Source organism: Rhododendron vialii, chromosome 12a (assembly GCF_030253575.1).
Source record: "Rhododendron vialii isolate Sample 1 chromosome 12a, ASM3025357v1".
In the NCBI taxonomy this organism is placed as follows: domain Eukaryota; kingdom Viridiplantae; phylum Streptophyta; class Magnoliopsida; order Ericales; family Ericaceae; genus Rhododendron; species Rhododendron vialii.
This window is the reverse complement of record NC_080568.1, coordinates 10308447-10324344: the sequence shown is the minus strand read 5'-3', so window position 1 is coordinate 10324344 and position 15898 is coordinate 10308447. Positions and strand designations below refer to the sequence as shown.

Here is a 15898-nt window from a genome sequence, read left to right as displayed (position 1 = left end):
TGCCTTTAGTAACCTAGGTGTGAGGCCTAGATCTATCCTTCTCTTACTCTTTTCTCCTTAAAAATACTGTTCACGTCTACTGTTCACAGCCCTAAAAACAGCCCCTTTCACTCGTCTTCGATCACACTTAGTCCTATTCCAAACTCTGTCCTACATCAACACACCAATTGTGTTGTGCGGGACTCACCTCATTCAATTTGTGTAGAACATGTTTTTATGAGTCGTGTAAAATATCAGCTCATTCTGAAATTGCAAAGGGCGTGATCGGTTTTTCATTCCCGAATTTGAAAGAACAAAAATTTCCCTGAATTCGTGAGGACAAAAATTGAATGAACAGGCCCCTAACAATATCCGAATGATGTCTGAATAAGCTGATTTTTTGCAAGAGAGATTAAAAAGCACTTTCAACAAATTAAACGGCTCCGATTTGTAGCGTGGGACCTCGAAACAGGTCTAACGTGATCTAATGTATTTGAAGGGAGAATCCAGTAAGGGAAGGGAAAACAAAGGGATTATTAGTGAGGGGACTGTTTGGGAGTATAGTCTCTCATATCTCACGTTTGTTTGTGCATGAGATTCAACAACGGATAAAGTCAATACCGTGTGTCCTATGTTTGTTTTGAATACCTCTTGACAATGATTAATGACTCAATTGTTCATATTGCCCTTAATGCGATTTATAGTTGAGTGATGCTATTTGAACCCAAAAAATTCTTCTAACCCCGATTTCTCTTTGCAACCACCTTAGTTAATTTGATTCCAAAATATTAAAAGGAAAAAAAGGAAAAGTTTATGACCGAAAAGGAAAGAAAAAGAAAAGTTTATCCTCCTTCAAGCAGCTCAATAGGAAAACAATAGTAGTAAATTAAAATGTGAAAACAAAAGAAACAGATCTAGCATCACCGCACTTTGAAGTTTTTAATCATTTCTCTTTTCTTATTTCTTAAAAAACAGAAAGTGGTATGAAAAAATAAAATGTAACATACTAATATTTTTTATAAATGAGTGATTCTATTTGAAACCAAAAACACTTGATTTTCAATTGATTACATTTATAGATGAGTTATAGATTTTCAATTGATTCTACTTTTTATAGATGAGTGGTCCTAGGCCTTGATTTTTTTTGTCAAGTTCGGTAGAAAAGGTATTTTTTTTCGACTAGAAGTATAACAAAATTATTTTTTAATTACATAGAATAGCCCTACGTATTATTCCTAAGCCATCTAGGGGCATTTTGATAATCTAAGCTCCAATCCGGAGCTCCCCTTAATCCCATGACCAATAGTCCCGCCCCTACCCCTAGGATTATTTTGTCCCAAGCAAAAATGATAACGAGGCCGGTCGGGACTTACAGTCCCGGAACTAAAAACAACGCAAACATGGAATTAGGAGAGGGGAGGGGATTAATAGGCCAATCCCACCCCCAATCCCTCCTATCAAACAGGGCCAAAGAGATATACACATAACTGTAGCTTATTGTATGTTCCTGTTTTTCCTTATCCCGCTAGTAATTCCTCAACAAATTCACAATCCAAACACACCCTAGGTATAGATTGGCCCTTTGCACTCTGAGAGAAACCAAATGATGTTTCACAATTCCTACCATGCACCTCAATTAAGGGGATTGTGATTGTCGAAATAAGTGAATCACAAAATTGTGAAAACCATCCGGTTCGATTATATATGTGGCTGACCTAACAAGAAAATTATACTACTTGCCAACCCTTTGTTATAACTTGCACTTTGATGCTTCTTCAAAGGAAAATCATGACTTGATCGTGCGGTTAACATTTATTTATACTGATGTACGAAGACGAAACGACAAGGAGGTTGGCCTGCAGTTCAGTCCCAATCTAATTTCTACGCTATCGGTTATAGCAAATGCAAATAATTGGAATGACAACTTGGTTAGGCCGAATGATAAAATATCATCTATCAAAACTAAAGAAAGGGAGGAAAGAATCATAAAACAAATGATGAGAAACACGAGGCAAAATTTAGTGTAAATATCTTGATTGGAATTTCACAATCAATACAGTATAACTCATAGATATCAACTTACAGCAACCACATGAATTAAATTTCCTCAACAAACTCAATTCTGCCAAGTTTGTTTTGTGAAACAAACAGATTTGGTGTTTACGAGAGGAAGAACAAGACTAGGGAACATTCTAGTGTGGAAGGAGAAACCATGGTGGTAGTACAGATTTCGCTTGGCCAAGTTAATAAGTGGTAGTACAGAATCGCTTGGCCACGTTTGTCAGCATTTGTTTAAAACTCTTTGACAGTTAAAAGGAAAGCGGGAATTCAGGTTAGAGAATGAACAATTTTTGAAAAATAGTCTCAAAACGCTTTGGAAAAGAGATCCCTAGTAATAGTCGGTATGAGCTGAGCACACTCATGGCCTAATCTGTGTAATAAGATGTAAGGGTATAGGGATCATCTCAACCTCTGAAAGTATGCATTGGCTCTATCGTGTCATGATGTAAAGATATGCCAGGGATGATCCGACGATATTGCATCTTTTATCTTTTCAAGCCTCTTGAGAATTTCCAAGAAAGAAGGTCTTTGGTTCATGTCTGCAGCCCAGCATTGCTCTGTTAACCTAAAAAATTAGACAAAGCAACAGACATTAGCATCTTAAATACCCCAGTCTAATCATACATATCGCAACAAAGGACACTCAGATGTTGGATTAAGCTAAGAAAAATAGGATTTAATCGAAGCATCGAAAATGTTGCACAACAAGCATTGATGGGAAGTTAAGTTTACTCTTAATCAAGGCCAAGTTGAGATAATATCAGCTAATATGGTTTCAGCAGCTAATTAAACCCATCAACCCCCAAACCTTAAGGCTGTATTTGGATCAAGGATTTGGGTAAGAAAATGCAAATGCAAAAGAGAAGAAGACTATGTAGCACGGACACAGGACATGGAAATTCTAAAAAAATGGGGACACAGACATGGCGAGGGACAGACAATATATTTTCCATGCTTAGATTGCTAAAACTAAAACGTAAAAATATCTTTTTTATAAATTTAAGCCATGTATATACAGAGATATATACACTGCTATATATGTAAATACTAAGATATACAGCCCTACCAATAACGGATCCCTTATTGAGTTAAGTCAAGGATCTCCCCTTTTCCGATCGAATTTTGATGATCCGAACCGTTCAATGTGTTAAGAACGTGATTTTATGGGTACCCGCTAGAAATCAGCTCAGAATATGACCGGGAAGCGCTTGATTCAAACAGTTTTTCATAAAGCTTGACAAGAACTATTCTATGTAAAAAATGTTTGGATCGATATATATATATGCTGATATGAACAGCTATACATAACGAGAGAGAGAAAGAGAGAGAGAGAGAGCTTCAATCGATCGATGATCGATCTAGGGTTTCCTGTATTTTTTCCCTCTTTTTTGGATTCGAGATGTGTTATCGATGTTTTAGCATAGTCTAGATAGATTTAATTACACTGAAACCCTTTTTTTTTTTATTAATAACATGTTTATGCATGGAAAATTAATTATTATTACAAATCTACCCCAGCCGTGTCCCGTATGTTTCCCCGCCGTGTCCCCCGGTTTTCAAGGGAGTCAGAAACAGCAGAATCTTTAGTCCTAGGCTGTCAAATATAGCTGCAAAGACAATCTTTTCTTGAGTTCACTCCTTTTGTCCTCAATCATCCACTTAAGGGAAATACTGAAGTGCACCGGGAATGACCAATCAACCTTCTTCCTCAATTTGTGTCATGTGTCCTAGAGTATAAACAGAGTAGAGATTTCCACTTGAACACATTGGGCTTCTGGTCCGTACATATGGTCTAGTTAGATATTCAAAGACTAGGAATTGCAGTTGACTTACTCCCTCAACTCAGAAATATAACCCTTGACCCTGAATGCAGGCCTGCGTCCTTCTGCCACGAGTTTGGCTGCTTCATAAGGTTCATAGTGTGACAATGGTGGGTCACCTTCAAGCATCTGCACCAGTTAAACATCACCAACTTTATCTTGGTTTAACCAGTCTAAACCTTGTTCACAATTCTAAGGGAAAAAAATTACCTCATATAGTATCATTGCAAAAGAAAAAACATCAACCTTCTTGTCATACTTCCTATGCTTGAAAACCTCAGGAGCCATATACCGATCTATTGTTTTATCCAATGAACAATAGGAAAATTTGAGTCTTGAAACATTCTAAAAATCTATGTCATCGAAAACAAAGACATTTTCGTATTATATATTTGTATATAACTTACAACTTCCAGTTTCGCCTGTCATTTTGTACACGTCATGAGAATTTTGCACCCTGATGAGTTTGCTTAGTCCAAAGTCCCCAACTTTTAAATGGTCTGCATTTGTGTTGACTAGAAGGACATTCCTGAAATTATTGCCACATTTGGTCATCACTTACCCAAAACCGAGAGAAAAAAGATATTGTAATCTTTCCATTTTCGACAAATAAGATTTATTGATAGGTTGAAAACACTGGTGGAAGGCATTGAAGTAGATTTTCAGTATGAAAATGTGATTACATTTAAACAGATCTGGAAAAAAGATGTACTCACCTTGGCTTTAGGTCTCTATGAATTATGACATTTGGCTCATTATGAAGATATGTCATGCCTCTGGCCCATAAATTAAAAAGTATCCATTAGTATGGGATTCCAATTCAATAAAAACTTTGCTACAAAGTTGATCAGAATTAGAAGGCTGTCTTGCATTTGCTTTGCCTAATGGGAGTTGATGCTAGAAAACAACATTAAGTACCTGGCAATGTCTAATGCGAAGTTGATAGCTGTTGATGGACTAAGTGCACCCTTTTCCTTTAGATACTGATGAAGGTCACCCTTTGAGAAAAATATGCTATCACTAAATATACAATCTCCTTGATAACAAAAGTAACAAAAAGAAAAACAAAATTGCATTCATTTACCCCCCGTAAGTACTCAGTAATTAACATCAGAGGCTTTCTTTCAGTTACAGCTCCAAGGAATTGCACTATATTAGGATGGCGAAGCTTCACCAGCAAATTCACTTCATGCCTAAAGTCCTGACTGAATCAAAGAATCAAAAAACATAAGGAATCAATTTGAAGGAAAAAAGATAATTGCGTTGCAGGAAATATTGAGAACTGCAGATTGACGACAACTAATTGATCTATTGGAATCAAAACATGTATCTGTGACATCCACTGTTAACACATAATGTCAAGCATAATCTCTGGCGAATAATTCTTGATATAAGTAGTAAGAAGAGCACATAGCCATTTTGAAAAAGAAACAATTTAAATATCACCTCCTACAATGTACCTCGGGTTCAGGTTCCATTTACAATTACCAGAGCTTAACAATAAGGTACACCGGCAATATTGGTAATCTGAACTAAGAAAACAAATAAAACACAGATCTCGAAACTCGTGTAATTAAACACATTTTTTTTAGGTATATCATGTACATAAACATTAGCATTAAGAAAAACTCGGAAGATTCAAACCCAATAATAAGAGCTGAGTAAACAAGATTAAGGAATTTACATCACCAATCTATCATCGGAAAGACTGGGAAGAATGCGTTTGACAGCTACTGGTGTCCCACGCCAATATGCTTTTAAAATCTCACCAAAAGATCCCTACCAGCATCAGCACCATTCAATAAGAGTAGGTAATGAAGATAAAAATCGATGTATGCTAAAAGCCTTGACACTGACAGTCAAAGTGTAAATGTCGTTCAAATAACTAGGTGCAACAAAACTTAACTGAAAGGAATGCAAAACCCCACATGCATGAGGCATTGAAAAAAAATAGAAATTAGACGACATGCCATTTCATGAAGTTTTTCCAGAATATGAAGTGGGGAGTTTATTTGGGAATCTAATGTCTTTCCTATCCTTTTGGCAGTCTCAAAACCAACATTAACTCGACTGCCCATTTTTCTATATTTCTGATTCCCAGAAGTTTGGTGGTTGTGTATTCAAATGTGTGGCCTTTTGCAGACATTTCATCATGGACATCCATCCATATCCATACCATATAGTATCGCAAACAAACATTTGGACAAGGAGTGTTGTGGGAACTCCAAAGTCTTGATGCTTATGTCTCAATGTATAACATAACAAATTCCAGAAACATACAGCAAAGTTAGATTACCATAAGAAGACTCCAAAACTATGCATGAATAAAGTATATAAACGGCTATAATTCTTCAAAGTATTTCTTCAACAATCTGGCCAGTTCAGACACATTCTTCCATGTTTTATATTTCAAATGCCATAAATAAAGGATCTTCAGAAATTTTAACTTCTTTGGGTCTAGGGCTACAGTCAGTGTAATTCCTGTTATAGAAAATAAGTAAATAACTGTCCAGATAAAACCATACCTTCCCAATAATATTTGAAGTTGAGAAGTCGAGCTCAGAAGGCTCAATCTCCCAATCACATTTATTTGGTAGAGGAGGTGGAACAGGCTTTTGCTCAAAATGGCTTCCATTTTGGCCCTGCACATAACCTATGACTTTAGAGACCACCAAGAGCATTACTTCCAAAATCAAGAAGGTATATTAGCATCTTCACGAAGTAACCTTGAATTATACAATTAATAAGGCGAAAACAAAGAAGCACTGGAGCAGTATCTCTGGTATGTTTGCATCTAGGGATAACTTAAGTCAGTCAATGTTGATTGAACCCTGCATGGACTTCAGTCTCATGGACTTCCCAGGTTTAACCTTGTGGTTTACTTGCAACCCACTTCACAAACAGTGAAAATTAAAACTGTATTCTTGTTATAATTTTATGTGCCATAGGAAATCACGTGAGTCTTAACTTGAAACATTCTAAATGTAATTAACATTCTAAATGTAATTAGGCTGATAATGTTGTACCTGTCATTCAGAGAACTAAAATTACCTCATCTAACATCTAAAAACCAAGGGCACAAAAAAAATGTTAATTGTGCAACAATCCCAACCACATTGTCTAGTCAACTCACTTATTTGGTCAAAATTTGAGGTGCGGATCCCCAAGTCTCCAAAAGCCATTAGTTCTCACCAGTACCACACCCATCCAATCAACAGCTATTTCGACCATATCAAGAATAACAAGGGGGAGAACGACTGAAACCATAGGACTTGTAACTTTACACGTTCGTATGTGAAGACGAAGAAGAATTATCAAACCAAAATCTAGAAACACAATACAAGCACTACACGACAAACAATAGCAATCAAAAGTAATACATTGAGTGCAAAGAAAAGCATTGAACTTACGTAGGACAGACCACCATGTGACTTTAACAACTCAATCATAGCATCTTTTTTAGCTCCTTCTGCATCAGCTAGAGGCTGTCATGAGCTAATACAGACTTCAGAAAGCAAACTCGGCAGTGTAATTTAAGTAACAAAGCCGGATGACTATAATACTGATAGAAAAAGTAGAATGTTGCAATGTTAATGGAAAAGCTGAGCTGAGAATTCAAAGTTGATCCTAGTAAGCTCAGAATGTTATTCACCCGACAAAGCAGAAAATGGTAACAAAGTAAGATAGACAACTAAGATGCTTCTTTTTTCTGTGCAAAGAACAAAAAACATATAACAATCAGAAAATGGTTCAGGCACTTGGAAATCCTGTAATACCAAGCACTTCCTTATAACATCAAACTGGGATTAAGGTAAACCATGCATCACTTGCATGTTCATGGAGACAATACTAGCATGAAAAGAGTTTGTTAAAGATTATGGGAGTCCAAATTTCAACATTTCCAAATTTCATTGATTGATTGGATATAAGATAAACCAAACCATTGCAGTTCCAACAATGTAAAACAATCATGCCTAGCATCATAACAGATTTCATGTTGAGTTCATAGACCACTACCATTCCCCAAAGCCCAACAATGCCGATATATTCGTCCTCCATCCAAACTCAACGAATATGACATTTCATGCATAGTTTCACTTCACAAGCTAAAGCTCACTCTACATAAGGATGCACCCTCGTCATAAACAAGGTGCCAGTTTTTCTAGTTATGTTCAGATTTGACATTTCTGCAACTACCGTATGGACTAACTTACCAGGAAATCACCATTTTGTAACAAAACAAAATTATCATTGCCACATAATTCTTTGTGAGGGCCTCTTAACAAGGGAAGAGCACAAAAATCCTGGTTTTTTCAAGCCCCTAGGGGCTACCTGCATCATATCCCATTATTGAGTAGCTCTTCCAATAAGTGATTGCCAGTGCTCAAAAGCACTACACTCTTTGGCTGCTTGTCAATCGGTACAACTAGATTGTCAAAAATCAATCAAAAATCATATGGTCGTGTGAGGGTGGGTGGGTGGGTGAATTCTGTGTAAAGTTACACTCACTAACTTCGCAACACCAAATTGTTTATGAATTGCCACCTTTGTACACTGTCTACTGTGAGGTCAAGGGGTTAAATATTGCAGAAGATAAGAATTAATTCTTAGTTCTCCTGCATAGGAGTCTTTTATTGCAAATCTATTGCTTTCCCGTATAAATGGCGCTATTTCTTTGGTCATTAATCAGTATTGGGCTTGGTTTTGTTATTGTGAACTTCAATTAGTCCTGTTATTGTAAGTTTGTAACGCTAACTCCTTGAATGTAATTTTCTACAGATTGGCATAGCGAAAAAAAGTAAAGCTATCACTTTTAGAAGCATAAAACAGCCAATTAGCTCTGAATTAACAACCAGACCTTCTCGATACGTGTCCTCATACAGAGTCGTCGCATTTGTTAATCCAAGAATACAGTCCCCCATTTTTACAAGTACATTTATACGTACCGCAGATATATGCATACACGGAGCGTTTCACATGAGGACCACCGCATTTTAGCTTTAAATGCGGACTACCGTTCTAGCCGTTGGATTGTGTTTTGAATGGTTAGGATTCGCGGACAATCTATTCGCGTGAATAGATTGTCCGCAAATCCTAACTATTCAAAACACAATCCAACGGCAGCTGAGTAGTCCGCATTTTAGGAGAAACGGACCGTATCGCCCAATTGCAAGTGCTATTAAGGGTGATAGACGAGTCAAACTTTAATTTGATAACTTAACAGATTAACTAGATTATAGAACGAGCCGATCTCAAACCAAGCCCAAAAACGAACGCGATTTGCTTGAATTTTTATCCTCCTTATAAGCCGAAAAGGCCGAGTAGTAGCTTCTTCGAAACAGGTCTTAAACTTTAAGAACTTCAAAAGAAATGTTCAAGCTTAAAAAGAAATGTTCAAGCTTAATTTTTTTACCTCACAAACCGATCTTGAACAAACTTTTAAGGAGCAAATATGAGATAAAAACTCGAGTAGGTTAATTCGTTTAACATTCCTAAGAGCTATTGGGGCCGCTAGTAGACTGCTCCCATGACTAGCGGAGGTGTGCATAAGCTGGCCAATATGTGTGTGTGTTTGTGTTTGTGTGCGCGCGCACGTGTCTATGGATTACCGTGTTCTTCCAACGATCTTGGGCGTTGATATCAGCTCCAAACTCCACCAAACACTTGGCGATATCGATCCAGCCGTGGAGCGCCGCCACGTGGAGCGGTGTCCGGCTGTCGTAATCCCTAGCGTGCACCAGCGACCCATCCTCCTCCAACAACCTCCGCACGGCCACGGCGTCGTTTTGGTGGGCGTGCCACAGTATCATCGACGTCTTGCTAACCCTAGCCTTCACTTTCTTCTTCTCCTCTGCCGCCGCGCCCCCGCCGGAGCTGGCCGAATGCGCCGAGCTCCCTTCGCTGCCGCTCATTGCGGACCCACAGCGCTCTCCAACTACAAGTGATTTGATCGAACGAATGCGATCTAATGAATCGATTGCTTTCTGTGTGTTAGATTCAGAGGATCAGAGAGTTTTTGGTTCCAGTTGAATGGGCGTCCGTTATTCTGTTTCAACTTAAATCAACCTCTCTCTCTCTGCGGATCAAAAAAATAAAAAATCTCTCTCTCTCTCTCTCTCTCTCGCTCTCGCTCTCTAGAGCGAGATAGTATATATAATATTTGCACAATTTTCCAACTGTATATTCCTTCAACTATGAAGGGTTATTTCCAAGGACACCCCTTCAATTATCACGTTTTGTCAACACGATTCCCTCACGTTTAAAACTCATCAATCTCACTCCCTCATCTATTAAAACTCATCAACTACACCCCTTCCGTCCAATTCTGTTAAGCAATGTTAATATTTTGGACGGAAAATAAGTAACTTGGACGGAAAAAAGAACTTTAACCCTAAAATATCCTTGGCCATCTTTCATCTCCTCTCCTCCCCCAACTCATCTCCTACGTGGTGGCTGGAAGCGGCAGCGGCAACGACGTAGGTTTTTTTTTTGTTTAGATGATTTGGGGAAAATAGGTTTGGTTGGGATTTGGTACGCCACCCGACGTCCTCGCCGCCCTCCGCTCCCTCGCAGACGTCGATCTCGCCACGGCCGTGCTGTGGTGGATGTAGTCAAGGCCATGGGCAATGTTTGTCGCGATCTGGATCCTAGACATCCAATTCGAGAGGACGGTGAAGTTAGAGTTTTTAGGGTTTCAAATGCAGTCGGCGAGGATGGCGCCGTGCACGCAGTCGTAGACGAGGTAGATGTAGTTTCTGGAAATAGAAGCGCCATGTAATTTGATTAAACTCGAGTGGTGGTTCTTACAGATCAAGGAGAGCAGGTCGCGGAGATCGGCGGCACTGATCTGGCGTCGAAACTTCTACTAGAACATAACGACGTCGTTCCCGTGTATCGTGCAGCGCCACGACGCAGACAAAGAAGAAAAGAAAACTTTTTTCGATAAGAAGTCGTTGGTGGTGGCCCGAATCTCAGAGAACTCGTAGACGTGGGCGATTTCAGGGAGTTGTTCACGAAGGCTGGAGAGGGAGGTTAGGCTAGAGATGGATGATTTCCATGAGTCCCTCAAATTGAAGCTCCAGCCGATCGTGTTGTAGTTGTTGGCGCTAGTAGCTGTCAGGTCCAGGGAGGTTTCCAGTTCGGCGAGAGAGAAGAGGAGATTGGGTTAAAAAAAAATTCAAGTCCAAAAACTAATTTTATTTAACATAAAAGGGGTAATTTAGTCTTTTTATTCATTTCCGTCCAAAATTTTAACAGATGTGAGCGGAGGGGGTGAAGTTGATGGAAAATGAAAGTTGAAGGGGTGAGGTTGATGAGTTTTAAACGCGAAGGGGTCATGATGACAAAACGTGATAGTTGAAGGGGTGTCCTTGAAAATAACCCAACTATGAAAGCCTGCTTTTAGACCCCTCAACTATAGTTCGTGAATCAGTTTCACTCACCAACAAATGTTTGTAGGGAAAAGTCCAGCATACTAGCATAGCACGAGGGCGATCGTGACTTGTTCAAGTATGACTTGAAAAAAATTGCGAGTTTAAAACACGTGTTCGTAGTATACGTGTTTGTCATTTGAGGCGATCTAAAGAAAAGTTTTGACCAATAACGAAAATTTATTGGGGATCGTGACCAAAGTCGGTTGTTCAAGCCTCACTCAGAAGCTAAATAACATTCGAAAATGTGTTTGACCTTGACTTGTTCAACAATGGAGTCGATTTTAAATGAGATTCAATAAGTGTCGAGGTTTAATAGCCTGGTTCGTTCAAGAACACCAACCAAATTTAATTAGGGTGTTCAGTGCTATAGTTCACAACTGATTGGTCCAAATGCATGATTTCAAAGATAGTCTGTAGGCCTTGTTCGTTTTTGAGTTTCAAAATTTTTGTTCACGATCCCCAATAAATTTTCGTTATGCTCATTATTTCCAAAAACTTTTCTCAAAACCTAAAAACTTCCCTCAGAGCCCAACATCGGATTTACGGTAATTTTTATCTGTCTATTTTTTTAGGTTGCAGATTTTGTCACTCCTTTTTTTTGTTAACAAGCGTATTTTTGGTGTAAAAATACACTTGCAGTGGAGTGGCGTTAACAAAAAAAGAGAGTGGCAAAATCATTTTCTTTTTTTTATTAAGCTGTGACTCGTGAAAATGTTCAAATAGGTAGGACCCATAATTGAATCCTCTCTCTTCCCAATCTTTACGAACATAATACTGTAAACTAAAAAATCAGATAGAAAATTAATATTCGCGCTCTTTTTTTTGATGCAGGTGCTTCACTTTGTTCATGACACATTGAAAGTGAAGCACATGCATCAAAAAAGAGAACGCGAATATCAATTCCCAATTAGATATTCGAAAATGATATTGGTACCGATGGTACCGTAGGGAAAATGCACCGACGGACACCGGACGGCCGTCTCCGGTCACCGGACGGCTGATCCGAGCCGTCCAAAAATTTTAAAAAACAAAACCGAGTGGGCCTACTCGAGAATCAATGGCATCTGAGGTGTGTAGGGTACTTGATCCAAGTACCCCTTTTTCGTCTATATATGTATATACGTGTATATACACGAAAAAAGGATTCTCGGATCTAGCACTCTACACACCTCGGATGCCGTTGATTCTCACGCAAGCTCACTCGGTTTTGTTTTTTAAAATTTTTGGACGCCTCGGATCGGCCGTCCGGTGGCCGGAGACAGCCTTCTGGTGGCCGTCGGTGCATTTTTCTACGGTACCATCGGTACCAATAGCAGTACTCTTAGATATTTAGTAGTTTCCAATGGCAGCCGAGCTGTGTTTTATTCCTACTAGCCGGTAGCCACAAGCAATAATTAGTGATTTATTGACTTTTAGTCCCAAAGAGATTACAAAATTAAGTTGACCAAAGCAACCAACACAATGCGTCCGGAGTCATTCGATTCACTTTTGGGGTGTCGAGTGAGTACCACGTGGTGCCCGCTCGGTGCGTCCTAGCCGTCCATTTCATTTTTGGACGGCTCAGATTTGGAGAAAGAAAGAAAGGAAGGAGAGAGAGTGGTGGGGTGAGAAGAGAGAGAGGGTTTCAATCTGGGCTGTCTAACACACTTTTGGACGGCCTTGATGGGCTGGTCGTGCACCACGTGGTACCGGTACCCAAAAATTTCCACATGGGTCTACATGAAAAAAACTACCCATGATACAGTTGTATCCGGAATTATATTTTATAATTGTGGTAGTAGACTTTTTGAATTTAGTTCGTACTCCTACTATACTAGTATATAACTGAGAGTCTGCCATGCGTCATCTTGGAGCAAGTTGGTGTAAATGGTGTAATATTCCTCCTCCACATATTCCGCATTTTGCCTGGAAAAGTAACGTGTTGTATTTTCCAACCACCCCTTTGCCTTTCACCGTTGACCGCCTATGGAAGAAGATGAAGATAAGTTTTAGTGTCCCTCATTTGCGAAAAATTATTCAATGTCCCGCGGCACCGCGCATGGGTGTTCCAGCCTCTTTTTATCCACACATTTGACTTGGGCACAAGATATATAGGTTCCGCCCAGATATGGGGGTCGAAAGGACATCACGTGCCGGTGCCTCAAGAAAACTGAATAATCTCTCCTCCTCGTTTGCTAACGAGGAGAGATCAAAATTGAACCCAAATTGTTTATTCTATATGTCTACCTCAATGCATACACAATGAATGCATTATTGGTGTTTAAGAAGAATAAAAAATTGGTGGAAGGTCCACTATAGCATGTTTGTAACACACTAAGTCCACTTCTAAGTTTCATTACCCTTCTAGTCCACTAATATAATTATATAACCTAATAACTCCAATTTACTTTAAAAGACATATTTTTCAAGACCAAAAAATCATCCTATATAACATATAGAAAGAGAAACCCTAGATCACAAAACAGATCTGAGCCTCCCCTCTCTCTCTCCTCCCCTCCCATGGTGAACCGTCCGCCTCCAAGATTATTATCAGGCCGAGGACGGTGCCGGAATATAGTTTATACGATTTGTTTGATTTTTTGTTATTTGTGGCTGGCTTTCCACATCTCATTTGTTTCCTGAATTTGTCATGAATTGACTTTCGCCATTTATATATTCCGAACCTTTTGCTTGCCAGGCCAAGATTCCCATTCGTCTTGCATATAGGTATATATTTGGAGTATAAATTTGTTATTGCTGCGTCAAATTTGATTTAGTTTTTAATTTCCAAAGTTATCTCCTTTTTCTATTTTGATGCTCTGTGTTGTCTTTTGACTGAGTTTGTGAAATCAATTTGTGTTTTTTGTTTGATCGGAGTTCATTAAATCTCGTGAACTGGTTATTTGGATTTAGTTGTCTAACGTATGGTATCTCTCTCTCTCTACTGGTTTTGAAAGATCAGATTTTTTGTTATAATATATTTAGACATTCGATATACTTTTTAAGATTCTTTGCAGCTGTGATTTGTCTTGGTTTTGTAACTCTGTTTCCTGATCTGGAAATTTTATGCATCTATGTACGACATCACCAATTCACCAGGCTGCGAAGGGAGAACATAAGCGAAATCATGGAGAAGAGTCATTCACCCAAACCTCAGAATCAATAATATCATCTTATACATATCATACATGTTCATCATAGTAGTACTTGTTGTTCTGTATCTTGATCTCTTTGGTATTTAAAGTTATAGTCTATTTCTTGCACTAATCTTGAATGAATTTGGATTTTTGACTTGTTATGTGTGTGTAATTTATAGTTTCAGTCAATTATATAGCGTTATTCCGTTTTTTCATAAATGTGCTTTAAAGTTGGTTTGTCTATTATATTAAGAAAGTTGATCCGGTCTTTTATTTATTTTATTGGAGAGAAATTTGGAGTAGTAAAAATAAAAAATATAATATTATAAGAAGGTTGATCCGGTCTTTTGTTTGTCCCGTGTCCGGTTATCATTAGATTTGGAGGTTTTTGAATAAATATATAAGGTTATAAGTGTGCTTTTCCTAGGATTTGAGATCTGAAATTTTTTGAATAAATATATAAGGTTATATTTGTGTTTTTCATCAATCACTTATTGATTTGGTCTACGTAGCGGCCTCTCCGACTTGCTTCTAATCTATTTGGAGTTTTTTGAATAAATATATAAGGTTATATGTGTGTTTTTTCTAGGACTAGACATATAAGGTTGGAACAAGTTGTGTTTTTTGAACAAATATATAAGGTTATATGTGTGTTTTTCGTGTCACACAAAAAATATATTTTTGTGTGTTTTTGTTGTTATTTAATGTCATTTTTTTAAAACATTCTCAATTAGAGAGAGATATAATAATATATAACGTTATATTGTTACATATAACATTCTAGATTAGAAATATTTTATGTTATTTAATAAAGAGAACATATAACGTTATATATGACATTTTGTACCGTGTAATGTTATATATGAGCTTCTGTCATATATAACAGTATATGCTCCATTGTCGATCACTTATTAAATTGATCCACATAGTGGCCTCTCTGACTTATACGTGAAAATATGTGATTTGAAGCTCGGTTAGCAATGTGATTTGGTTATAAATGATCTTCTCTACTGAGACATATATGTTATATGTGACAATTTGCTCTTGGTACCTAATTTTGTCCTGTAAAACTCCAAAACATAGGAACTAATAACATTATATATTCTTTTATTGAATTGGTCAACGCAGCGGCCTCTCAAAAACACATATGGATATATCCCTATATATATATATATATATGAGCTTGTATTGACATAAAAAAAATATTTCAATTTGCGTAGAGGACATATAACGCTGTATATGAGATTTTGTCCTGTAAAATTCAAAAAAAAATAAAAAGAAACTAATAACGTTATATGTTCTCTTATTGAATAGGTTCACGCAGCGGCCTCTCAAAAGCACATATGGATATATCCATATATTATCAATAGCAAGTCGAAGAGGCCGCTGCGCAAACCAATTCAATAAGTGATAGACAACGAAGCAGATAACGTTATATGTGAACTTCTATCATGTGTAATATGTGCTTGTCCTAGGGTTATACATATAA

The 15898-nt window shown here is 37.9% G+C and overlaps 1 protein-coding gene across 1 annotated transcript; it reads right to left on the bottom strand.

Annotated features, from left to right (window-relative positions):
• Nucleotides 1-1996: 1996 nt before the first annotated feature.
• On the bottom strand, nt 1997-10010 carry LOC131310991 (serine/threonine-protein kinase VIK-like). The gene is made up of 11 exons (XM_058338292.1): nt 9470-10010; nt 7271-7345; nt 6386-6502; nt 5545-5639; nt 4945-5065; nt 4779-4858; nt 4577-4636; nt 4268-4389; nt 4071-4156; nt 3874-3989; nt 1997-2605 (listed from the first exon to the last, which is right to left on the bottom strand). The coding sequence occupies exons 1-11, from the start codon at nt 9770-9772 to the stop codon at nt 2479-2481; spliced, it is 1302 nt and encodes a 433-aa protein (XP_058194275.1). The 5' UTR covers nt 9773-10010; the 3' UTR covers nt 1997-2478.
• Between the last annotated feature and the right edge of the window lie 5888 nt (nt 10011-15898).

What these genes read in the sequence shown, in the direction of transcription:
- LOC131310991 (XM_058338292.1), bottom strand. Translation starts at nt 9,772, where the DNA reads ATGAGCGGCAGCGAAGGGAGCTCGGCGCATTCGGCCAGCTCCGGCGGG. An exon ending in TTACTGAGTACTTACGGGGG is followed by an intron (nt 4,859 to 4,944) that starts GTAAATGAATGC and finishes TTTTTCTCAAAG; the next exon opens with GGTGACCTTCATCAGTATCT. An exon ending in CATAGAGACCTAAAGCCAAG is followed by an intron (nt 4,390 to 4,576) that starts GTGAGTACATCT and finishes CAATAATTTCAG; the next exon opens with GAATGTCCTTCTAGTCAACA.